Consider the following 23,805-nt stretch of genomic DNA (forward strand, 5'->3'; position numbering starts at 1 on the left):
GGAGAGGGACTGGGGACAAGGCATGGAGGGACAGCACACAGGGAATGGCTTCCCAGTCCCAGAGGGCAGGGTTGGATGGGATATTGGGAAGGAATTCCTCCCTGTGAGGGTGGGCAGGCCCTGGCACAGGTTGGGCAGAGAAGCTGTGGCTGCCCCATCCCTGGAAGTGTCCAAGGCCAGGTTGGAGGGGGCTTGGAGCAACCTGGGCTGGTGGAAGGTGTCCCTGCCCGTGGCAGGGTCTTTAAAGACACCTCCCAACCCAAAGCATCCTGTAGTGATTTTGTGGGAGTGTGGATGGAGGTGGGTTCGGGATCCTGCAGTCTCCTTGCCCAGGCAGTGGTTGTCCTCCACCTTTTCCGTGGGCTCAGCCTGTCCCTGTGGCTGAGGGCTGTGGGGCAGGGCTGCACTCCCTGCTCCAAGCTGTGGGAGGGTGTTGGGAAATGGCTTTTCAAGATAGAGCCCTGTCTTTGTTATGTTTTGCAGGAAATTGTGCTGAGTATGTAATAACTTTTCAGGAATTCTCTTTTTATTTACCCAAATACCACCTACTTCCTCCAGTGAAATGGAGCCTTTGGGGAGGTGAATCTGTTTGGATCTTGTTCTGTTTCCCTGGAAAAGTTTTACCTGTTGAACTGGGGAGGGGTCGAGTCCCCCTCCCTCCCTGGGCTCCCTCTGAGGGCAGTGGTGTCTTCGCTGCTCTTATCACGATGTTCAAGGAATGAAGCAGGGCTGAAAAACCAAAACAACTTGTTTTTTTTCCAATCTGTCAGGACATTCCTCTTTGTCCTCAGCGTTCTGCAGCTCGCAGCCACCCCAGCCCAGCTGCACAGGGAAATATCAGCGCTGGGAGCCAGGTGGAACTGCCCAGAACTTCTGAAAATGGTTCCGTTTGTGGCAGGACTTCTATTTTCTCTGCCCACGTGGAGATTCCTGCCAAGACACGAAATTTGCTATTTTTGCTGTTTGTCGTTAACTGTATAAAAACAGCTGTTTCCTGATGCTCCAAGTATTAAGTTCCTCCTCTGAAAAATGAGATTACAGCACTAAGCAGGTAGAATGTGTGTGTGGTGTCAATGGGAATTAAACACTACCTGAGCCATCAGGCAGGAGATTAAGCGTTCTAAACCCCAAGTGGATGTTGGGGCTCTGCTCTACAATTTGTCCTAAAGACAAAGCCTCAGAAAATTAATTTAACCAACACAGAGGACGAGGATAGAAACTCAGAACGTTCATTTAGAATCGCAGGTGGCTTTGGGACCTGTTTCAGAACATGTTTTTCTGCAGCTGCTTATTTTGGTTGCTTGAACATTTGAATGCAGCTGGAGTTGCTTTTTGGTAAAGGGGTTTCCCCTTTATTTTAAGTACTAATTTCTGTCGTCTTTGAGGTTCAGAGATGAAAGAAATTGGGACTGTTGCATATAAAAAATAAAGAATTTTCATTTTGCCTCTGTATAGCATATTCCTGTTATGGTTCTTTAGACTTAAATCCAACCTCTAAACATCTGAAAATGGGAGAGGTGTAGAGGAGGAAAAGCTGCCTCAATTTTACCATTCCTTGAGGGGTTTTTAAGTGGAATAGTTAAATACCATCAGCTGAGTTTGTGTCCTTGGCAGAGGCAATTCTGAGCCTGACAAATAGGAGATTATTTTATTCAGGAAATAAATAACATGCTAAGGCAGCTAAATATATTAAATATATATAGCAAGTGTAACCTGATAGAAATTTAATCTTGGAGGTCGTGTCCAGCCCTTGCACCTTCGTGTTTGGCCTCTTAAAACTGTGAGTGGAGCAGACCTGGAAAACAAGTTGTTTGTGAGGCGCTGGGGGTTCTTGGGAAGCCTCGAGGAGTTTGTTGTGCTGCATTTCGTGGCTGTGTGATTGTATCTCTTATTTTGAGGTGCTTTTGCAAACAAGAAGGAATGTGGGTTTTATCAGTGGACTCCACCAGCTCCTTTACCTTGCCGTGGCAGTAGAGGAGAAACCCTGGTAGTGTCAGCTTTATTGCAGGCCTTTTGTGAACAAAAGGGGTTAAAAGCAGCAGAAATGCTAAGTCAGTGTTGTAAATCTGGAAATTCAGTCCCACAGGTGCAGAGTTCATTGGGGGTTTTCCTCTCTCTCCTTTCCTTGCAGCTTGTAGAGAACTGAACAAGGACTGGGCACAGCCTGACTTGGGTCGTGCACAGATTTGGGGGGGATGTTTTTAGTCTGGTTTTGATTTTTATTTTTAAGGAATAAACCATCCTACCCACACTTTGCCTTCTGGTTTACAGGAGGTAATGGGAAGGGAGAAGGAAGTGTCAGCATTTCCTGCATCCTGTTATCTTGTGCTTTTTATGGATGCTGGATTAACTACACACCGAAAATTCCCTACCATGTGCACTGTGTTTTGACTGGCTGTAATTGCAGATTATTGCCTGGGAGTCCACAGCTATGCAGCACTTTTCCTTTGCATTTCTCCATGGGGCTCAGTTGAAGACTTTGGTACAAAATGCTTTTTGGGGTTGTCTTAAGCCTTGTTTTCACCGTGTCAGACTCTGTATTGAGGACATGTTGCAATTCTGGAGAAATCACACATGTTTGGGGGCTTTTTTGGTCATCACAGGGACTGAAATGTATATGTGGCATGTGCATTATTGAGCCTAAAACTTGGGGTCTGGAGTAGAAGAATTGTAAATGCAAATTTAGGAGTAAAGTGCTGCATAAATGCCAATTCCCCCAGTGTGCAATTGCTGCATTGAGGTACCAATTGCAGCACTCGTTTGGCAAGTTGAATATTCATGACCATTAAAGAGGATAATTTGGGGAGAAGGGTCTGTATGGAATAAATTAAATAGTTAGAGATGAGAAGTTGGGTGTGACGTTGTCCCTGTGCCTCTCTTGGAGCAGGTGGTGGACGTGTCCATGAACGGTCCCAAGAAATGATGGCCGACCAGCCGCCCCCCTTGGAAGCCACCCCTCTGCTGAATGAAGTGCCACTTCTACCTCACATGGTCAACGGGGACAGCATCCAGCAGGCAAGTAAATCCTGCCCTGTGCGCCAGGGAACGCTGGGAACAGCTGGCATTGTGGCTGCAAGAGGAGGAGACTCAAAAAACCCCGGCTCTGATACTGATTTGCAGAGTTAGGGGAGGATGTGGTTCCCAGCACTGATGTCATCACTTAAACAGAAGTGCAAATACAGGGAGGAAAAAACCACTCAGCGTTCGTCTGGGTGAAGGGAGTGTTTGTTCTGCACATGGAAGTGCTTTAAAATTACACTGCAGACTCCAAGGATCAAAGGGAGAATATAATATATGGGTTTAATAAAGCACTAAGGTTTTGAAACTCGTGTGAAATAATGAATAAAGATTAGCAAGTGGTTGCAGGGCTCTAAAGCAAGAAGTCTGATAGAGGAAAATGAAAGGAAAGACCTTGGCTTCCTGCTATTAAGTGTCTTCATTAATAATTACAGTGCAGTGGTGAAACCTGAGTGCATTTAGTTGAAACTTTAGAGTTTTATTGGACACAACCCTCCAGAAGTACCTGAGGATTAGAAATACAGGCAAAAGTGAAAGTAAAAGAGTTTTGAAGCCCAAGGTTGTATAAGTTGTCAGTAAACATGAAGTGCATTTACTGTTTGGCAGTAGAAGCAGAGTTCCTTGTGCTGTAAATGCTGAGGATCTTCCCAGCCTCTGGAGACAGACTTGGCAGTGCACTCAGAAATCTCACAGCCATCCTGACACTTCAACACTGCATCTTTTTTAGGCTCCTTTTCCCACAAAGGGTTGAACCAGATAATCTCAAGGTCCCTTCCAACCTGGGCTGTTCAAGGGTTCTCTAATAACAAAACATACATTGGAAGGATTTCTGTACCTGGAGTTAAATAACCATTTTGTTGAAGCAAGGGACAAACTGCCCACTGCTTTAATCTGATCAGTTCATCCCCTCAAGTGTCTGGCACCAAGTGAAATGGGAATTCAGGGGTTAATCCAGAAGGGAAAATTGCATAAAAGTTTCCAGGGGATAACTGTCATGGAATGATTGTGGTGACAGAGAAGCCCTTGGGATATTTGAATGTGCAGTGACTGAACAGGGCACAACAAAATAATCATGAATTGGTAGGGGTCATTTATAGACAATAAATGCTGGAAAATTTGAAACGAGATATTCTTTGATTTGTCATTGTTGCAGATGGGAAGGAGGAGAGGGTTGTCTTGTATTCAATTTATCAAAGAAAAAGTACTTTTCTCCTTTTGCCCCAGACTCTGGAGATGGAAGTACAATGAGTGTGTCTGGAAATAAGTAAAGCTGTGGAGTCTCTCAGCTGTTTCAGAAGTCCTGGCACTAGAAGGTGAAATTTCAGCCCTGCCCAGAACCTCGTGTTTCATGTTACATGAGGAAAAGAGATCAAGGAAAAGAAATCCAGTAGATCTAATTGGCCCCTGTCCCAGAGCTGTGTGTGGGACATGTCTTGGTGCAGGTCACTGTGTGCTGAATGAGCCATAAGGAGGTGACATTTTTGGAACCTAGAGCAGACTGTTTGCAACCCCTGAGAGCAGAAAAGGGAGAGAAAAAGGAGTTGTATCTTGGAAATGCATTTGAAGAGTAGGTTTGAAGTTTAAATAGAATCTTGACTTAGAATCTGTATTAGTACAGATGATTTTTAATTATTTCACTACCAGGGCTGCAGAGGACATATATATAAATATATAATTTATATAAAAAGTTGGAAGTTTTGTGTTTGTTTGTTTTTTTGTTTTTTTTGTTGTTGTTGTTCTGCACAAACTTGAGCAGTGGGAAGTGTGTGGCTAAGGGATGAAAGCAGAGCCTGGTGCTTGGCAATGGGTGTCCCCCTGTGCTGATGGCCTGGCTCTGAGGGGCTGCCCAGGACACCCGGAGGTGTTGGCAGGTCTGGGCTCCAGCACTCCCTGCGTGGAACTTGGCCCAGATCCACTCATTAGAGAGGCTCCAGCTTCCTGGAAATGTGCCTCCTTGGAAGGTGGATGGAGCTGCATTTGCTTCATTAATTACAGTGAGTCATTCCTCCAAGACGTTGCCTGTGCATTCCTGGAATTCCAGGCTGGAGCTGCTGCAGCCTGTGATTGCACCACTGGCTTGGGATCTTTGCTCAGTTCGAGTTTCCTGAGCTGCTTCTGAGAACTGGAGTTCACTGAGACCTGCTCTGAAGATCTGCCACGTTCAGAGGCTCAGGATCCCTCAGAGGATCCCTCTCCTGCCTCGAGGAGGAGCTTTGCTGGGAGGGTTGATCCCATCCCCAGCAAAACTCCTCTTCCCTGGTTCCCTGTGCTCTGGCAGATCCCCAGCCCGTTATTGTCAGCTTTCTTTAAACAATTAACATCACTTTTCTCTCTGTGCTCTGAGGAATTCAGGAGCATTAAAGTCAAATTTACTTACATGCTGAAATGACAGATCTGCTGAAGTTCCAGTGTTTTGATTTACCATTGTTAAAAAGTATTCTCTGCCATCTTTCCTTCTCCCAGAACCACAATAAGTATTACTGACTGGCTAAATGGCCTTTGCAGGGGTTCTTGGTGGTTTAATTGTGTCTAGAAACAACTCATCTACCCAAAGGGAAATTCTGTACAAGGAGCATCAATTCTCCTGTACAAGGGATGCTATAAAAAATAAAGTCAAGATTAATATACCAATATGCAGAAGCTGCAAAATCAGTGTTAAATGGCATTTTTCAGTCTGTTCCTTTGAGTGTGCACTGATGAGGGTGGTGAAAGGTGAGGGTGGTGCAGGTGCCTGGGGGGTTTGGGGAGCTCCATCACGGGAGGTGTGTCAGCACAGAATAGATTTATTCACTGATGTCATGAGTAGCTCATTTTAGCAGGAATTGGGTGACCAGGTGATCTCTGCAGGTCCCATCTACCTGATACAACTATTCCATGAACAGCATAAAAATACTTTATAAAAATTGAAGGATGGAAGATTAGACTGTTTGAGTTTCACAGCTAATTTAACAAATATATTTTATTTCTGTTTTTACACTGGCCTTTCTTCACGTGCTGGCTGTCACCAGTGGGGAATTTTGACTGTGTAATGCAGTTCTTACCTGGCCAAACCCTCATTTTGCTAAAGAATTAGACCTGTGCCTGTGGAGTATCATAAAATTCACTGCAGAAGTTTGCCATGTTGCAGTAAAATTACAATCAAACTGCAGCTGCCAGTACTTCACTGAGACTAAAAACATGTTCTGTGCATGGGGCAGGCTGAGGTGATGGTTTGTGACATCCTGCACAGGGACATGATGGTGCCTGAGGGAAGACTCTGGCAGATTTCCACATGGATTTGTGTGCAGATGGATGTGGTCATGTCCACAGTGACCTGCAGAATCTCCCTGGGGTTGCACTTCTTTAACTGCACAGTTACACAAAAACACACCTGATCCTTTGGTAGATACAGGGCAGAGGGGGGGGAGCTGGAAAAGCAAAGTGAGGCTCAGTAAGAGAAGAAAGAGCAGTGTGAAGGAACTGAAATTAAAAGCTTAGTTAATTATTTCAGGTGTGTCAAGGGAAGCACTTCTGGTGATAATCTGAGAAACAAAAATGATTTTATGTCAAAGTATGAAGAAATCTCATCCCACCCACAAGTGTCTCGTCTTGCTTTTCTGCTCCAAGGTTGCCAGAGCTTTGTTGTTCTAATTTCACAGGTGGGGAGAAGGAAGAGATGGGTTTTTTTCCCCCCAAATAGTTCTTAAAATGTGAAAAAAAGCCAAACACCTCTTTTGTGTTTTGTTTCCTGCAGGTTATTCTTGTCCAGGTAAACCCAGGTGAAACATTTACAATTACAACTGAAGATGGGCACATGCAGTGTATTCAAGGTAAGGGAAGCTGCAGTTCTGAACCCCAGTATTTTGGCTCTGAAGTTGCTGTTTGTTTCTGTGCTATCCAATGTAGTTTATATGTTTTGCAGTGCAGTACCTCAGATCTTTGTTAAAGCCCTGGGAAGGTGCCAGGATCCCCTGTATCCTGCAGACTTGAATTTATAAAAGCTGGGTTTGCAGTGATCCTTGACTGACTGTCTTCCCAGAACCCTGGGAATGAGTTTACATGGGATTTAGTCCACAATAATCTAAACAGCTTTAGCAGCCCCTGTGAGCTCAGTGTGCTGTCAGGTACAGCCTTGGCACGTGCTGGGGGAATTATTGCTCCCAATTGTGCCTGAAAAGTCCTTTTTACCTTCTGGGTAAGTGACAAACACATCTTAGCTGGGGCAAAATATCTCCTGTAAGTCAAGCTGAATTTATCAGGATTTCTATTTTTGACATATTTTTCACCATTTCAAATGTTATTATATAAAATGTGTCCATTCTGCTCTCATCAAGTCTCACACAGGAATACTTTCCTTTCAGCTTGAAATGTGAAAACCAATGTATTCTTATTTAAAATTTAAAAAAACAAAGATACTAGACCAACTGTCTGCATTACTACAGACTGTTAACTGCCACAAAATAAAGAGCTAAAATTATCTACACTGATTTTTGTGCAATGAAACAAACACTGGTGGCTGCCTGAGGGGGGTGGTTGGGATAAAGCCAATAATCCAGTGCCGGGGCAGATGCAGTTGCTGGTGTTTCAGGCCCCAGGGTGAGCTCCCACCTTTGGAAAAAGCTGTTTCCAGGTGGGAGAAACCTGGTTTGTTAAAAAGTGGCCCCTTGTTCCTCCCCAGGTCCAGCACATGTCCCTCTGATGTCACCAAATGGTTCCAATGCCACCAATATTTGTGCCTCCTGGTTATGTATCTCAGGTAAACTTCATTCATGCCTCTGTTTCATATTTTTATATCACATGTTTTTATATCATTTATAGATTTTTGGCTTATATTTTATGTGGGTGGGGCTTTTAAATAATATTTATCTTATTGATTATTTTAGCTGGGAAAAAAGCATTTCTCCTATTTTTTTCCATTTAATTTAACAATTATTTCACTTCATTGTGGGCTCTGTCACCTCTGTTCACTGAGTAAAATTTGATCAGGTTCCCAGGATTTTTTTAAAATACTCTTTGGCAGCAGAAGATACTTTTAGTAAGAAAGATGGCTCTGAGTTGACTGTCTTGATCCATTAACAGGATCCACATGTTTGTTTTCCATCAGTCCTGTTTACAAGGTGAGGGTGGGTGCCTGGGTCATGCAAACAGTCCCAGCTGGCTGCAGGTTTTTGTATTTTAATAGAGCTAAATAGTCATAAATAATCAGAGTTTTCAGTGCCCCTGCTCTCCTCAACATCCAGCAAAACCCCACTGTTGGAGCAGAGGGAATGTTAGTGATGGGAACACTCATTCCAGTGACACCTGCCTGTGAAACCAGCAGGGCTTTGGGCTCTCCCAGCTTTGCTTTTCCATTCTCATGGATTTTCCACTCCTGGGTGTTGTTCACTCACAGCAGATCAGACCTGTGTGTGGTATTTGAGCCGTTAGCAGAGATGCTCAAATGACCCGTTTGATTTACTGCTGAATTAATGGATTTTAAAGGGAAATAATTAAAAGCAAATAGTTTAATTTGGTTTTGCAGACATTTTCTGGTAATATTTAAATTCATTTAAATTTTCTGAGTAGGCTTGAAACCTTGTAACTGTGTGTTCTTGGGTTGTGTTTTTGCACACAGCTGCATTTTGGGCTTCTCCTGTTCTGGGTAGGTACAAACCCTGAAGGAAGATCCTCCAGGTTATGTAATTCATCACTCTGAAATGGAGCCATCAGTGCAAACAGAGCGCAAAGCCCTGGCAGTGCTGAGCTGTACAGCCTGAAAAATACATTCATTTATTCTGTGTTTGCTGTCACCTGAAACCAGGAGGGTTGGTTTGTGTTCCTTGGTTGTTGTGACAGGGATTGACAAGTTCTAAAAGAACTCTAAATCACAGCTTGAGTCACTCAGGCTGTTCCTGTCAGGAGATGAGACTTTACCTTTGTGTTCCCCGTGTCTGGAGGAGCCCAGGGATCATTTTGGATTCTGCCAAAGTGGGATGGAAAGCTGCAGTGGTGAACAGGTTCCATGCCCCAGCCCTGGAAGTGTCCAAGGCCAGGCTGGAGCAGCCTGGCCTAGTGGGAGGTGTCCCTGCCCATGGCAGTGGGTGGGACTGGAGGGCTGTAAGGTCCTTTCCCACCCAAACTGTGCTGGGATTCTGTGGTTGTGCAGCACTGGGGTGTGTTACAGTTGACTCTCCAGCTCTTCTTCCTTCCAGTAATACACTTGGTTTCCCCTGGAATTGGGTTTGGGGTGCAGATCCCTGCCTGGCAGGTTGTGGGGGTGGGCTCAGGCACAGAATTCCTTATTTCACGTACCTGTTCACCTGTGAGGGTGTCTCTGGCTGACCGTGGGTCTCTCCCGTTGCGTGGCAGGTGGTGGAGGAGAACGGAGTCCGGAAGGTGGTGGTGGTGCCGCACTCGGAGTTCCACCCCTCCATGCACCCCCCGCCGCCCCCGCCCCCCCACGTGCCCCACTACGTGCCCCACCCGCACGCGCTGCTCCCGCACCCCCCGCACCCCGTGTTCCCCCCCGTGGGCACGGGGGAGCTGCCCCCGCAGTTCCTCCACCAGCACCCGCCGCCACACGTCTTCCAGGAGCAAGGTGAGGACGCTCCCGGCAGGGACAGGACCCCCTGGGCTCGGGGAGGGGCACGCTGGGGTGGCAGAGCAGCCCTGTGTCGGGGTGTCTGCGAGCCTGCTCTGCGGGCACTCGAGTGCAGACTGCGGCTGTGGAGAGCTTAAATGGGCTGCTGTTTCATTTTTACATCTTTAATGCAAAGGCAGTGCCTGGGAAGTGTTCTGATCCTGGGTGTTTTCCATAGATCCCTGCTTTTGGCACTGTAAATCCCACAGTGGTGGCTTCTGCCTCTGCCTAAAACTGGGCTCTGCAAAACTGCTGTGTTTTGTCACAGCCTCGGCTTGAAAATGTGTTTAATTTGATATATGAATGTATTTTTTTGAGTCTAAATATGACTAAAAAGAGAATGAAAATAATCTATAAACCGAAAAACATAGTTATCCACATTGGAGGGTGAAGTGCAAGTCCACTCTATATTTAAAAACTGAATGAATCAGTATCTCAGTGAAGGACTGGGGTCATGGTGAATTATTCCAAGCTTTTACATATTCCAGAGTATTACACACCTTATTATATTATCAAGAGTTAAAACAGAAAGAAATTAAGCTATGTAAGACCATTCACTATCTGTCTCTCAAGTTTAAGTTGATAATTAAGGTGTTTTGACTCATGTCTAGGCTAAAATAGTAGCCCCCAAACTGTGTTTTAAAAAAGTTAGTTTGGGTCCTAAAATTGCTTATTTTTTTGCAAATGGGGCTGTGGCAGGGAAGGAAAGCAGCTGTAAGGCAGGACCTGGAGCAGCTGACGGGAAAAAGGCCTGAAGAATTCAGTTTAAAAAGCTCTCAAAAATCCCTGAGCCTCCAGACAGAGCTCAGGGGAGTTCCTGGGGGGTTCAGCCTGTGGTTTCACTGCAGTGATTCTTCCAGCTTAGAGTGTTTGTCAGATGGCAAGTCAGTGGTTTGAGCAATGAATGACTTTCTCCTTCCTTTGTAGAACCTCGTTCCCATGGAAGGACAAACTTCATCCAGCGGGATGAAAGGAGTCTCAAAATGCAGGAGCACCTGAAGAAGAGACTGAAAGACAGACAAGCCAGTGGTCACACCAACAATAAACTGAACAGTCCTCCCTCCTCACCACACAAAGTTGTTAATTCTTCCAGTGCCACAATTCCCAATGGGAATGGGAAGGGACAGCAAGGGGCAGGAGGAGCACTAAAGCAGAAGCAGACAGGAAAAACAAAGGGCAGTCCAGATGCAGAGATGGGAGGTAGGTTGCATTGAAAGGGGAAAAGAAACCTGAATTCTTTCCTAACAGGTCTGTAAGTTCATTGCAAAATAAGCTCTAAATTTATATGTTTCTTTGGCTGTTCAGGCTTAGAGAAAGCCCAAAATGCTTTTCACTACATTCAGATTTTTTTTCTCTAGAAATAATAGTAATATCAAGTTTGCTCATTTGAGATTTATCCAATAAGTCCTGAGGAAAATTGAATTTTAAACCTTTTTACTTCCCTGCCATTTCTGCCCAGGACTGATCAATACTCCAGCTGAGGATGAGCTGTAGGTACTTAAGGCTTGTGGTGTCATTCTTTGTGGTACTTTTTGGCTGAGTGGGTGCTATTTAATACTTCAAGAAATAAGAAGATTAGAGCAGTATCTGCACAGGCTGCTGATTGATGAGTTGTAATTTCAGCTTTGGCTACTAAAATGCCTCGTGCCAGTCCGACTATCTTTGCTGTTGGTTTGAGGCAGTGTCAGGCTTCTTCCAGATCGTGATTGTTCTGCTGTAGAAATTCCAGGAAAGCTCAAAAGCAGAGATAAGATCTTATTGTCATTTTTATAACACCTTTCATTTTCAGAGGAATCTTTTTGTGTTGTCAAAGAAAACCCATTTATGCTCAGATTAGGAAAAGATCCCCTTTGTGCAGGATGTACTAAAAGGGTTTTTGTAACACTGTTAGTTTTGGATAGTTCGTGTTTCTCCCCCTCACACAGCCAAAACAAACAGGGGAAATGAACTTTGCACAATAAGTACCATTGTTAAAGCCCTAATGAGGCCAACTCCATCTCGTGGTGGCCTTTTGGTAACAGCCTGGCTTGCTCTCAGGGTTTGGGATTAATCTGGTTTGTATTGAAATTTCAGAATCTGACACGGAATCCAAGAAATGTGATACTCACTTGAGCATTGGCAAACCAGTCGTAAGTATTATCCTTAAATCCCATTCTTTTCTGTGGATATGCTTTGTATAAAATAACTTGTGTCTTATTGATCCCTTTCTCTTTGTTCTTAATGGTTTATTTTGTAAATAGAGAAAATAAATATAGTTTAGCTGTCAAGAGTTTGTAGCTGGGAAAGGGCAGCCATGCTGTGGAAATTCACTATTTCTCAGCTCTCTAAAACTGTCTGACTCAGTCTCTCAGTCTGTAATCCCAGAATATTCCACTGGTGAAGTTTTCTGGTGTATTCAAGGCTTTAGTGCCTTGCATACCAAGGGCCTGCTAAACTATTGCAAGTCTGTCCTCCCTTGGAACCATCCTTTGCTCAGCATAGAGGATTTAAGAATATTGGGAATAAAATTGACACAAATAGATCCTCTTCTTATATTATATTGAGAAATTGGAGCAAATATTTGAGTATTTACAGACTTACTTAGGAAGCTGGAGTCTAGTGAGGTTAATTTAAATGTCTGGTTTTGATCTTGAGCAAGTTTAATGAGCTCTTCTCTGCACTATCTGTACAGCAAACATGGGTTGTGTTCCTTCACACCAGTTTTTGAGGGGTTTTTTTGTTACACTATTATTTTTTCATTACTGCTTCTCTCATCTGTATTTAATGCTACCAGAGGGCCGTGTTGCCTTTGTCAGAGGGAATTTGGAGTGTGGGAATCCAGCAGCAAAAAAAAAACTTAGGCAAGAAATTTCAGTCTTGAAATCAGAGCCTCTTGCTGTCCCTTGGCTCGGTGGTTAAATGTGATGTGAGGGAGCTGCAGGAAAATGAGGTGTCTGTGCCTAACACTGCTCTGGTGGCAGTGTCCAAGGCTCCACAGCTGAGAATTTGCTCCAAATGAGCGATGCAAACGGTGACACAGGAATTTTCTCTCCCTGCCCCGAGCCAGTGTGATGTGTCTGTTTTGTTTGGTGATTGAAGGGAAAAGCCTTTACTGTGCTGGTTAGAGGAAATAATTGAAATTCAAATAATGCCTCGGTATTTCCACTGCAAAGGTAAAGAATTCCTCCAGTGAGGAGCTTCATAGGCAAACTAGCCACACCATGTTGTTGACTAACAAACCTTTTCTTGCAGAAAGCAAACTTACTTGCATTATTTATGCTTTTAATAGGTTTCTGATATACAAGCAAGATCAGCCGTTCTGTCCTGGAATCTCCCAGTTAGTTCACAGAATGGAGAGAGCCATAGTCATAGTCCAGCAGCATTTACATTTGAAGTAGCAATATCCAACAGTGGTAAAAATGGAAAATTTAAATCTGTCTATGTGTAAGTTTAGTTTCTTCCTTTAAGCACAATTGCCATGTTTAAACCATTAACCAATCAGCAATCTCTCTATCAGGAGCTGTTTGTTGACTTGCAGACCTTCCTACTTCACATGAAATAAATTTTAAGTAATTTCACTAAAGAGTTACGTGGACAGTGGGAAAATTAAATGTGCTCTACGTGGTTTTGCTTTTCAATGAGCTTTGAGCCTCGAAGGTTTAAGGAGGAGCTGTAACTCTGCTTTTTGTTTGTTTTTGCCTTTTCACAGTGGGGAGGAATTAACAATTACACTTCCTGATCTCAGACCAGCAACTGATTATCACGCCAGGTATGCTGCTGGGAAGGAAATAATTAATGCTTGGGGAATTACAGAATTACTGTGGCTTCATGGTAAGAGGTGTGATCCAAACTGTTCGAGGAAGACTCTGATAAAAACACCGTGGCTTTGGACACTGGTTTGGCTGTCTGAGTTCCCACTCATCTTCTGATTTCATTACGATGTCACCTCATTTTCCTCCCCACCATTTTCTCTGTTTCTCAAACTGTGAGTTTTTCTGTGTTACTCTCTATCTTCAGAAGAGGATTGGACCGAGTGAGATGATTGTTGTAGGCTGAAGGCAGTGGTAAATGAAATGATTTAGCCTTGAAATTGGATCTGAAAGTCTGACCTGTCAGCTTGATTTGCAGAGTAGGCTGTGTGAAGTGCAGCAGTGCAAGGAGGGGATGGGGAACCGGCCCAAGTGGGAAGTCGGATGTGAGCAGGGAACGAGACGTGACGGTCAGGAATTGCCACACAGTAAATAATCCTGAGGGAGGTGTGGGACTGCTCAGGGAGAGCCCAGCTGGTTAAACAAGCCAGGGAATGTGTGAAGAGTCAGTGCTGGGGCACAGGAGGAGAGCAGACTGGAGATTTGCTGAAGCAAAGTCCTGTTCTTAAGCTGCAGAAACATTCTGAGTGTGTGGAATACTCAGCACAGCTCCACTTGCACAGGCGGGGTGTGATTTGGGGGTTGTTTTCCATACAGGCCAACTAAACACAGAGAAATGAGCACAGATCTTGAAGAGATTAAACAATTATCCTAAAACCCATGATTTTATGGCCTGAGCAGCTGATTCAGCTGCTTCAGATTTCAGTGTCTGTACTCTTGCCCAAGTATTGGCTGTATTTGAATCTCAGGGTCTTTTTAGGAAAAGGCTCGTCTCCAGTCAGGGCCCCCTTTACCATTTGGGAACACTGCAGTTTCCATCCTGCATCCCACGTGTATTTCAGCACTAGAGTGTGGCCACTGTGACAGAGAGTAACTGTAAAGTAAATGAAGGATGGCAAATGGGGTCTCTGGGATCAGCAGGTACCTGTGTGATGCCGTCCCTGCTCTGTGTGCAGACACCCTGCAGCCCCTGCTTGGGATTAAGTGCATTTCTGAAGCCAGCAGCTCTCTCCTCAGGTTTCCAGGTGCTCATGCAGCAGCAACATCATTCGTTCTCCTTTGTTCAGAGTTTCAGCAACCAGCAGTTCCATCAAGGAGTCCATTTCGGAGTTGGTGAGCTTCACTACAGAGAGCTGTGAGCCAGACTGTCCTGCTGCCCCAAAGCTGATTAACAGAACCAAAAACAGCCTGAGCTTGCAGTGGAAGGTGAGAACCAGAGCTGGGTGTGCAGTGGGATCTGCTGGATTCATGTATATGTTTACTTTAGGTGTTGCCTCTTAAGTTGCTCAGTTAACACTGATAATGAAATGATTGTTTTCTTCCTCTTTCAGTGTTTACTGAGTTTCTCACCTGCAGCTTTAGTGTGGCAGAGTTGGTAGCAGGTCTCTTATGAACTGTTCTGTAGGAAAGTTCTCTTCTGAACTGGCAGAGAGGAAAGAATGGAGTATTTATGTTTTTGTTTGGGTTCCTACATGATAAATAGATACAACTTAATATTCCTATAGTTATCCTGACCCATGCAATGGTTACAGCTAAATGACTTCAGTGAAATTATTTGTATAATCTGTACTTAGAAGATGAAGAAGTTCCCAATTTATAACAAGCACAAATGTTGCTCAGACAGTTGGTGAGCACACAGTGCAAGGCACAAAGAAAAAACTCTAAGAATAAAACTTGCTTTATTCATAAAATAAAACTATTCATAAGGTAATGTTTCAAACTATCAGAATTAATAGAAGTAGCACAGCAGCCCAGAGCCTTGTTTTAAAAGGCAGTTGGAGCATATTATATTTAGTTGTTAAAATGTTGGTTTAATGTGTAAAAATATTTATAAAAGTACAACCATTCGATTTTAACTCTTTTTTCATTGTTTCTTTATTTTCAGTCCTCAAATGACAATGGTTCCAAAATAACTAATTTTCTTTTAGAGTGGGATGAGGTAAGACCTTTTCTAGTACCAAAAAAAAAACCATAATGACATCTGTAGAGCAATTATATTTAAAAATACTCTTTGCTTAGGTACAGCAGCTATTTTGAGTGCAGCTGTCCAGGCAGTTTAAAGGCACAATTGATCAGTGTGAGGGGACAGTGTCAAACTGCCTCAGTTGTCTTTCAGAGCATCATCAATTCCTGTGCTCTCTTTAATTGGATGGGCATCTGTGTCTTTGGGAGCTGTCACAAATATCCCTCCGATTTTGGCCTTCTTACTGAGATGTATTCAAAGGGATCAAAAAATGTCCAGAATATGTTTTAACTGCAGTTGTTTATTGTGTCAAATCTTACATTATTCAAAATAAACAAACACCTCAATCCAAATGTGGTTCATTCTCAGGAATGCTCAGAATGACCATCAACATGTTCAGTATGACCAATGATGACATTAGATTTTGCATTCTTTAGGTTTATTCATTTCTTTTTTCACTGTTATTAAATGATGAAATGACATTTCTGGTGGAAGGTGTCCCTGCCCGTGGCAGGGGGTGAAACGAGATGGGCTTTAAGGTCCCTTCCAACCTGAACCAGTCTGGAATACTGGGATTTAGGAGATTTAGGGTGGAGAGGGTGACCTCTCCACTGGAATAGTGGGATTTAGGAGATTTAGGGTGGAGAGGGTGATCAGACAGATCCCTTACAGTCCCAGTGCAAGAAGTGACTCTGGTTCTCATTTTTTAAGGGCAAGAGCGGACCCTTCAAGGAGTGTTACTACGGCCACCTGAAGCAGTACAAACTCACCAAACTCTCTCCCTCCACCAGATACTCTCTGAGATTGGCTGCTAAAAATGATATTGGAATGAGGTAAGGGCCCAAATACATGATATAATTTGTTTCCCCATCAGCTCCCTCTGCTGTTGTTGATCCCGTGTCCAATCCCTTCCCCAGCGGGTTCAGTGAGCCGGTGTCGTACTACACGGCCGGGATCGTGCCCCCAGCCCCAGCCCCCCCGCTGCTGCTGGAAGCAGGAGTGACCTGGATGGCCCTGAGGTGGATCCCACCCCCTGGGGTGTCCTCAGATGACTCCCTCACTTACACCTTGGACATGGAAGAGGAAGGTTCTGTAAGTGCTGAGATTGTTACACGTGTAAAATACTCGGTCCTCCGTAGTGCTGAAATAAAACATTCACTCGGTTTTACCTTTGAATTGCCAGGTATTTGATGTAATTCATGACAAAGAGATGAAGTTCGAGCTGAAAAATCGTGATTGACCTGCTCTGGTTTTTTGTTCTGTCTTTAAAAGGAGTGACTGTGTTTGTCCTTGTGTTCCCTCCTTCCCAGGGTTATGGATTCCAGCCCCAGTACAACGGAGATGAGCTCTCATGCACTTTAAGAAACCTTAGGAGGAGCACATCCTATAAGTTCAGGGTTTGTATTGTGTTTTGTTCTGATTAAATGATGACTCTGCTTTTCTGGGTCTGGGTCTCTGTATTTTCATACAGCTCAGACACTTTGTATTGAGACAGCAGGAAATGATCTGTTGTTGGAACAGGTGAAAATTTTTGTGAAATCCTAAAACAAATCAGATTTTCTGCACTAGCTAATTCTTTCTTCTCTTAAATTGTTGTCCTTATTTTGGTTGTTTTTTAATAGAAGAATTTTGTAAATCAGCAGTATATTACTGTCATGTTGTCAATAGATATTATTGTCATTTAATAAAAAAGTTATTCTTTTCTCTCTGGAAACAGCTCTTTGCCTACAACAGTGAAGGAAAAAGCAGTCCCAGTGAGGTGGTGGAACACAGCACCAATCCTGACAAACCTGGACCCCCGAGTAAACCAGTTGTAAAGGGCAAGATCCACTCCCACAGTGTGAAAGTTGCATGGGGTAGGTGCCTTTTGGTCTCTCCGTGCTGCACTGAACTGTGTAAGTGCAGTCACTCAGGGGTGCAGATTAAATCAGAGGAGAACTCAGGCTAATCATTCCTTCCTGCAGATACTGTTATTGCAGGAGAAATGCTCAGCATTACCAAAAAGTGGTTTATTTGGGGGCTGTGGTACAAAAGTGATGGTTTTCATCATTCATTTTAGAGAAGTTGTGACTGCTCGTCCTAATAATCTCTGGATTTACTTAATGCTTAAATAATTCTCATGTGGTCTTAAAAAATAAGAGCTGATACCTGCAATTGGCACTATTTTCCTAGTTACTCTTCCTGGCATAATCACAATTAATAATAGGAAAAAAATTGCTCAGAAAAACATGTTGTGAATAATTAAGACCACTGGTTTCTGTTTCTGTTGGGAGTTTACTTGAATGTATTCTACAGTCAGTGAGTATGTTCTCTGAAAAAGCTGATAACAGAATAATGGCTGGTTTTAAAATCTCCCATGACTTAAGATGCTGGTTTCTTTCAGAACCCCCCAAAGATAATGGAGGATCAGACATCTCTAAATACTTTTTGGAAATCTCAGAAGCATCAGCTGGTAAGGGATCACCTTTGGGTGCTCAGTGTACTGAGTCTCCACCCCTGGAGGTGTTTAAACCACATGTAGATGTGGAACTTGGGCACGTGGCTTAGGCTTGATGGTCTTAGAGATGTTTTCCCACCTGAATGCATCTGCACTCCTTGCTCGAGTCAGTTTTCGCACGTCGTGCACGTTCTCTGTGTAATCAGGCATTTAAAATCTGGTTCTGTGGCTTGACTGTGGTGATTGTGTGTGAGAATTTTCAGGGTGGGACTTTGCAGAGGTTTTGAGGTGCCAAGTGTTTTATTTCTTTGCTCAGGAGGGAAATGGGACACGATCTACAGCGGGGCCCAGAGGGAGCACGTGTGTGACCACCTCAGGCCCGGCACCTCCTACAGACTCCGAGTGTCTTGTGTCAGTAAAGGTGGGGAAAGCCAGGTGAGGAAAATCACAATAAATGTGCTTCTGGAAGCCATTTCTGGTTATGTTTTAGTGAAATGTCCCATGTCCCTGCTCTAAACTAACCTGTCCCACTGCCAGGCCTCCGATGTCACGACAGTCACGACGGCGGCGGTTCCGCCCGGCCCGTGTCACGCTCCAGCCCTGGCAGGCAGAGCCAAGGCCAAGGAAATCCCTCTGCAGTGGGGTGAGCACAGTGTTGGAGCACAATGCTTCTCTGATTTGGAGTGTCCAAGTAACAACAACCTGTAGAACTTCTTAGGGAAGAAAGCAAAAATAGAGATATTGAGATACAGGCTGTGCCCTCAGGTGGTTTTTAGGTTTGGGGTGGTTTTGGTTTTTTTTGTTTTTTGGGTTTTTTTTAAGAAGAGTAAAGGTTCTGACCACCTCTGGTTGGGTGATGCAGTGAGACTCATGCAGACATAAATATATTCCAGTGAGAAATCTTCCTGCCTGCCTGTTTCTGCATGACCTGACCCCTGTGTGGCAATTTAAAAATGAGCCCTCCTTTTCTTATTGTTACCTCAGTAAAGGAGATAATCAAAAATACTCTGTTTTATGCAGAAAACAGGGAAAATATCGGGGGGAAAAACCTGATGAGGGCCATCTTAAACTCTCAGTATCTGGGGGGAAAAGCAAGCTTCATGAAGTGTTTCTGCTCAGATATATGATAAAAACTTGCCCTAACTTCTAGAATTTAGCAATTAATACAGGAAAACCAATCTGTTTTTGTGTCCTAGGCCCCCCAGCTGTAGATGGAGGTTCTGACATTACAGAATATATTCTGGAGATGGCAAACTCTGACCAGGATGAGCACAGGGTTGTGTATCAGGGCCCAGCAGCTGAATATGTAGTGACCAACCTGCTTCCTGGGAGAACCTACTGCTTCTGGATCCGGGCAGGGAATAAAGTCGGGGTAACCACTGCCAAACCACATCTCATCTGTCCTTCACCAGGGTGTGCAGTGATGGTGCTGCTGGAGAAGTCTGAGGATATTCTGTAGCTTGTGTTGTGTGAAGAACCACTTAATAATGCCTTAAGAAATTGTTTGATGTGTCTCAGTGAGCTCACACTCTGCAGCTGGTGGTGTGGGAACAGCATTGTGTGGAGAGGGGTGTGTGCAAGTCATGCCAGGTTGGAAGAAAGGGTGGGAGAAATGTTGGTTGCATAAAAGTCTTTGTGAAACAGTCCCCAGCTGCTGCTGGAAGCCAGATCCTGGCTGGGGGAGGGAGGAGTTACACAACCCTGGAGCAGGAGGATCTCAGATTCCTGTGGGAATGGGGCCAGCTTAAATTACCTGCAAGGGCCCTTCAGTGGTGCTGTGGGACTGAGCCCTGAGCTCTGCTTCTGTTGCTCTGTCAAGTTAAAAATCGTTTGTTTTCTTCACTTGCACATCAGTTTGTGCTCTGGTGCTGTTGCTGTGTTCATGCAGTTGTGTTTCCCTGCAGTTTGGCCCCCACTCTGACAAGGCAGAGCTTTCCACTGCCCCGGGCCCCCCCGAGCAGTGCTGCAAACCCCTGATAACCTGTAAGAGTGCAACCTGTGCTGTGGTTTCCTGGGAGGTAGGTGCTGATGGCTCTCAGTAACCCCCAGATTGCTGTTTGGCTTTTAGAGTTGTAGTGACACGTGTGGGGTACACAGAAATGGGAGAAATGGCATATGTGGAGCTGGAATATTTTAAGCCCATTTCTTTATAGATGTGTATGTTGGGTTTGTAAACTTTCAGTCTTAACTGGACAAATTGGGTGACATTTAATCCTCCTCACGTTATGGTAACTAATATGTAATAGATTAGTTCATCTCATTGGTAAGAGACTGAATGAATGAAAACTGTGGTGCTGTTACAGCCACGTGTCACCTTTTAACAAGCTGAACTTAAAATTCTTGGAAGGCTGCACTTGGTGATCTTGGAGGTGTTTTCCAATCTTACCAGTCCTGTGTCTCTTCTCAGTGTAGCAATAGATCCCATCTGTGTGGTGAGTGTGTAAGTGCAACAGCTGAACTGGATTTCTCCTCTCACCCTGCAGAGCCCGGCGTGCAACGGTGCAGAAATCACGGAATACAGGCTGGACTGGGGCCAGGTGGAAGGATCCATGCACATCATCTACACTGGCCCTTGCCAGAGCTATGAAGTCAAAGGGCTCACACCTGCCACCACCTATTACTGCAGGGTACAGGTAGGAAAAGCCTTTTGTTGTCACTGAGCACACCGTGGAGTTCTTGCAGTTTGGAGGAAAACTTCAGCTAGAGGGGAATAAAGTCGTGTGCTGTCACCTAGAAGGTAACTGGGAAAAATACTTCCCCTTCTCCCCCAGTCCCTCCTAATTCCCTGTATCTAGAAGAGAGGTCAGACCCAGTGTGCCAGGAGACTCCAGACACTTTGCTGTGTTTCCACTTTGTTTGGGCAGTTTTCCATTCTTTTCCATGTTGCTCTAAGAACACACAGAAGGGTGTGATAGACAGATGTGACTGCCTGTGTAGAAGGCAGCTTTGGTGAACCATCCCTGGCGTGTTCTGCAGGCTGTGAACGTGGCTGGAGTGGGGCTCTTCGGGGAGACCAGCGTGGTGACCACCCCGCCGTCGGTGCCCGCGGCCGTGGCCGTGCTGCACCTCCTGGAGGAGGAGCAGATGGACATCTCTGCTCCCTTCTCCACGTGCCTTGCACTCCAGTGGGAAGAGCCCTGCTGCCACGGGGCTGAGATCACAGGCTACAACATCGAGTATGGGGAGAAGCAGCTGGTCACTGTGGGGAGGAGCACAACTCACGTCCTGGAGAATCTGCTGCCTGACACTCTGTACAGGTAATAACTGCTTTATGCTGAAACCACCTCGGTAGGATTTAAAATAATGGCTTTGAGGGTAGTGGTGTAAATTTTTAGAGCAGGTTTTCATTCAGCTGACAGACTATTTGCCTAATTCACCCTGCAACCCCAAAAAATCACCCCAAAATTGTCCTATCCAGACTCAAAGCATGGTGTTGGCAGGAGTTAGATCATGGTATTAAACTCACACTCTGTCTCTAAGCCAAGGCCTAGTTCTGAGGCTTCTGGGGTTAGAATTTTTCCTTGTGAAGCATATAAAGGGATGATCAGGTGTGTGGCCAAAGGAGGATGGATGGGCAGGTACTAAGTGTCCCTGTGTCACGTGTTCAGTCTTGGTTAAAGCAGAGTTCAGATTAGGGATCTGCAGTTTTAATTTCTGATATTAATTGCTTTATTGTTTGCAGTTATATTCTGTACATTTTAACTCTTGCTATTACCCAGCATTTTTCCTGACCACGTAGCTGTTCTCTCCCATTCCCAGAATCAGGATACAGGCCATAAACAGCTTTGGAGTGGGTCCTTTCAGTCATTCCATGAAAGCCAAAACCAAACCACTACCTCCTGACCCTCCTCATCTGGAATGTGTGGTCTTCAGCTACCAGAGCCTTAAACTCAAATGGGGAGAAGGGCCCAGCAGAGCTTTAATTACCAACCCTACACAGTTCAACTTGCAGATGGAGGACAGGTTTGGCAGGTAAGATCTTGCTGATTTACTACTTCAAGTTTAAGGTATTTCAGGTATTTTCCCTTCTGCTTGCACTAGTAAGTCACTTGGGCATGCCAGAGTTTTCCCCTTAGTTTGCAGCTTTGCATCCCATCTTTCAATCACAAATGCTCTCACATAATTCGCACTTCTACAACAACTTGCACTTCTGTTTGGTTTTTGAACAGTAAATACTATTTACTATTTAAATAATAAACAGCTTACCATTGTCCTGTGTTGGCAGGGTTTTATTTTTTGGAAATTCTAAAACAAAGTTCAGTTTGCATAAGAGAATCACAGGGTAGTGGCCAGCTGTTCTTTGACTTGAACTTTTAGTTTATTTGGTACATTCAAGGGTTCTTCTCTTGATCCAGAGCAGGAGTTGGGTCCTGCAGCCTCAGTGGGGTGTCCGGTGTGCACGTGGGGAGAACCCTGGGACAGCCAGAGTGTGGTGCCACCTCCTTGTCCTTGTTCCACTTCTGACACTGAGCTTGACAGTTGTGATTGCTGAGTCACTGGTGTGTGTGTGCTCTGTGTTTCCAGGTTTGTCACAGTTTATAATGGTCCCTGTCACACCTACAAGGTACAGAGGCTCAGTGAATCCACTACGTACTATTTCCGGATCCAGGCCTACAACGACGCTGGAGAGGGAGGGTTTTCCCAAGTTTACGCTTTCACTACAACTAAATCTCCACCTGCATCTCTTAAAGGTGAGCTGACCCTGCCCCAGGAACCTCTGCAAGCCTCTTCTCTGCAAGATTTCTACAGCCTGACTCTACCCAGCCCAGAGCCGTTCCAGGGCCTTGAGGGACAGAGAACACGAACTTGTTGTGAGGGGCTTTGTGGGTATGAGAAGGGCTCCTGCAGTGCAGCTTTTCCACCCCTGAACTAAGCATTCCAACCTTTTTTCAGTTGGAAGGTCATTTTTCAGGGTTATCCATCGCTTGGAGTAAGGTACAAGAGCGTGTGTAGCGAATGAGAGCACAAATAATTCCTCTGATCTTCACTTTCTAACATGAACATCAAAGGTTCTTGTTAAAGTCCTTCTGGAGATCAGAGTGCTGAGGGCCTGCAGGAAAACGAACTGACTGAACCGTGTTTATAATGTGTGATTTCAGTTCTGGGCATGGACAGGAATGCTGGTTTGTGCAGTGATTTGAAAGAGCTGCTCCTCTCTGCAAGCATTAGGTATCAGAGGCTCATCCTGTCAGCTCTGAAAGACAGACAAGTGTAACTCAGTGATCATGTTTTAAGCTTATGTCATGAAATGGAAGAAAAACAAACAACTTTAATTGCTTATAATTATTGGAATGAGTTGCCTCTGAGCATAATGGATCTACATTTATAGAAACCATTGTTCTTTTTCTCTGAAAACACCAACAAATCTCTTTATTTTCCCGCAGCACCCAAAGCGAATCAGCTGGAAGAAAACACTTATGAAATCACATGGGAGCCTCTCCAGCCGATGAAAGGAGATTCCATTGTTTACATCCTTCAGCTTGCTGCTGGCAGGGAGTTTGATCAGGTACCTTCTGTGCAACATCAGGAACCTGAGGGGTTTTTACTTGGAAAAATTATTACAAACAAAAAGATGTGGCTATTTCTAGTGGAAGGTGTGCCTCATGGCAGTTACAACTTCCTGGGCAGGGGCAGGACTGAGCTCTGCTCTGGGGGGACCAGGGACAGCCCCCAGGGAATGGCTGGAGCTGTGTCAGGGCAGGCTCAGGGTGGATCTCAGGGAAAGGTTCTTCCCCCAGAGGGTGGTTGGCACTGAACAGGCTCCCCAGGGCAGTGGGCACAGCCCCAAGGCTGCCAGAGCTCCAGGAGCGTGTGGATGATCCTCTGGATGTGCTCATGGGGTAACTCCTGGGGATGGTCCTGAGCAGGGCCAGGAGCTGGACTCGGTGATCCCTGTGAGTCCCTTCCAGCCCAGCTCACCCTGTGCTGCAGTGCCTGCCGG

General features: G+C 44.8%; 1 protein-coding gene across 1 annotated transcript in view; it reads left to right on the top strand.

The window, feature by feature from the left end:
• LOC126637555 (fibronectin type-III domain-containing protein 3a-like) overlaps nucleotides 1–23,805 on the top strand; it is a 39,702-nt gene that overhangs the window by 13,289 nt on the left and 2,608 nt on the right. The window contains 25 exon segments of the mRNA XM_050310904.1: nucleotides 2,888–3,015; nucleotides 6,752–6,827; nucleotides 7,676–7,713; nucleotides 7,715–7,753; nucleotides 9,346–9,574; nucleotides 10,544–10,816; nucleotides 11,690–11,745; nucleotides 12,885–13,039; nucleotides 13,305–13,364; nucleotides 14,532–14,670; nucleotides 15,350–15,403; nucleotides 16,139–16,260; nucleotides 16,345–16,519; nucleotides 16,738–16,824; nucleotides 17,145–17,283; nucleotides 17,811–17,879; nucleotides 18,181–18,299; nucleotides 18,402–18,507; nucleotides 19,061–19,236; nucleotides 19,769–19,882; nucleotides 20,348–20,497; nucleotides 20,841–21,121; nucleotides 21,624–21,836; nucleotides 22,389–22,555; nucleotides 23,249–23,370. Of these exon segments, the coding sequence (XP_050166861.1) occupies nucleotides 2,920–3,015; nucleotides 6,752–6,827; nucleotides 7,676–7,713; nucleotides 7,715–7,753; nucleotides 9,346–9,574; nucleotides 10,544–10,816; nucleotides 11,690–11,745; nucleotides 12,885–13,039; nucleotides 13,305–13,364; nucleotides 14,532–14,670; nucleotides 15,350–15,403; nucleotides 16,139–16,260; nucleotides 16,345–16,519; nucleotides 16,738–16,824; nucleotides 17,145–17,283; nucleotides 17,811–17,879; nucleotides 18,181–18,299; nucleotides 18,402–18,507; nucleotides 19,061–19,236; nucleotides 19,769–19,882; nucleotides 20,348–20,497; nucleotides 20,841–21,121; nucleotides 21,624–21,836; nucleotides 22,389–22,555; nucleotides 23,249–23,370 (3,255 nt within the window). The 5' untranslated portion in view covers nucleotides 2,888–2,919.

This window comes from Myiozetetes cayanensis, unplaced genomic scaffold (assembly GCF_022539395.1).
Source record: "Myiozetetes cayanensis isolate MyiCay16 unplaced genomic scaffold, myiCay2020 scf15, whole genome shotgun sequence".
Taxonomy (NCBI): domain Eukaryota; kingdom Metazoa; phylum Chordata; class Aves; order Passeriformes; family Tyrannidae; genus Myiozetetes; species Myiozetetes cayanensis.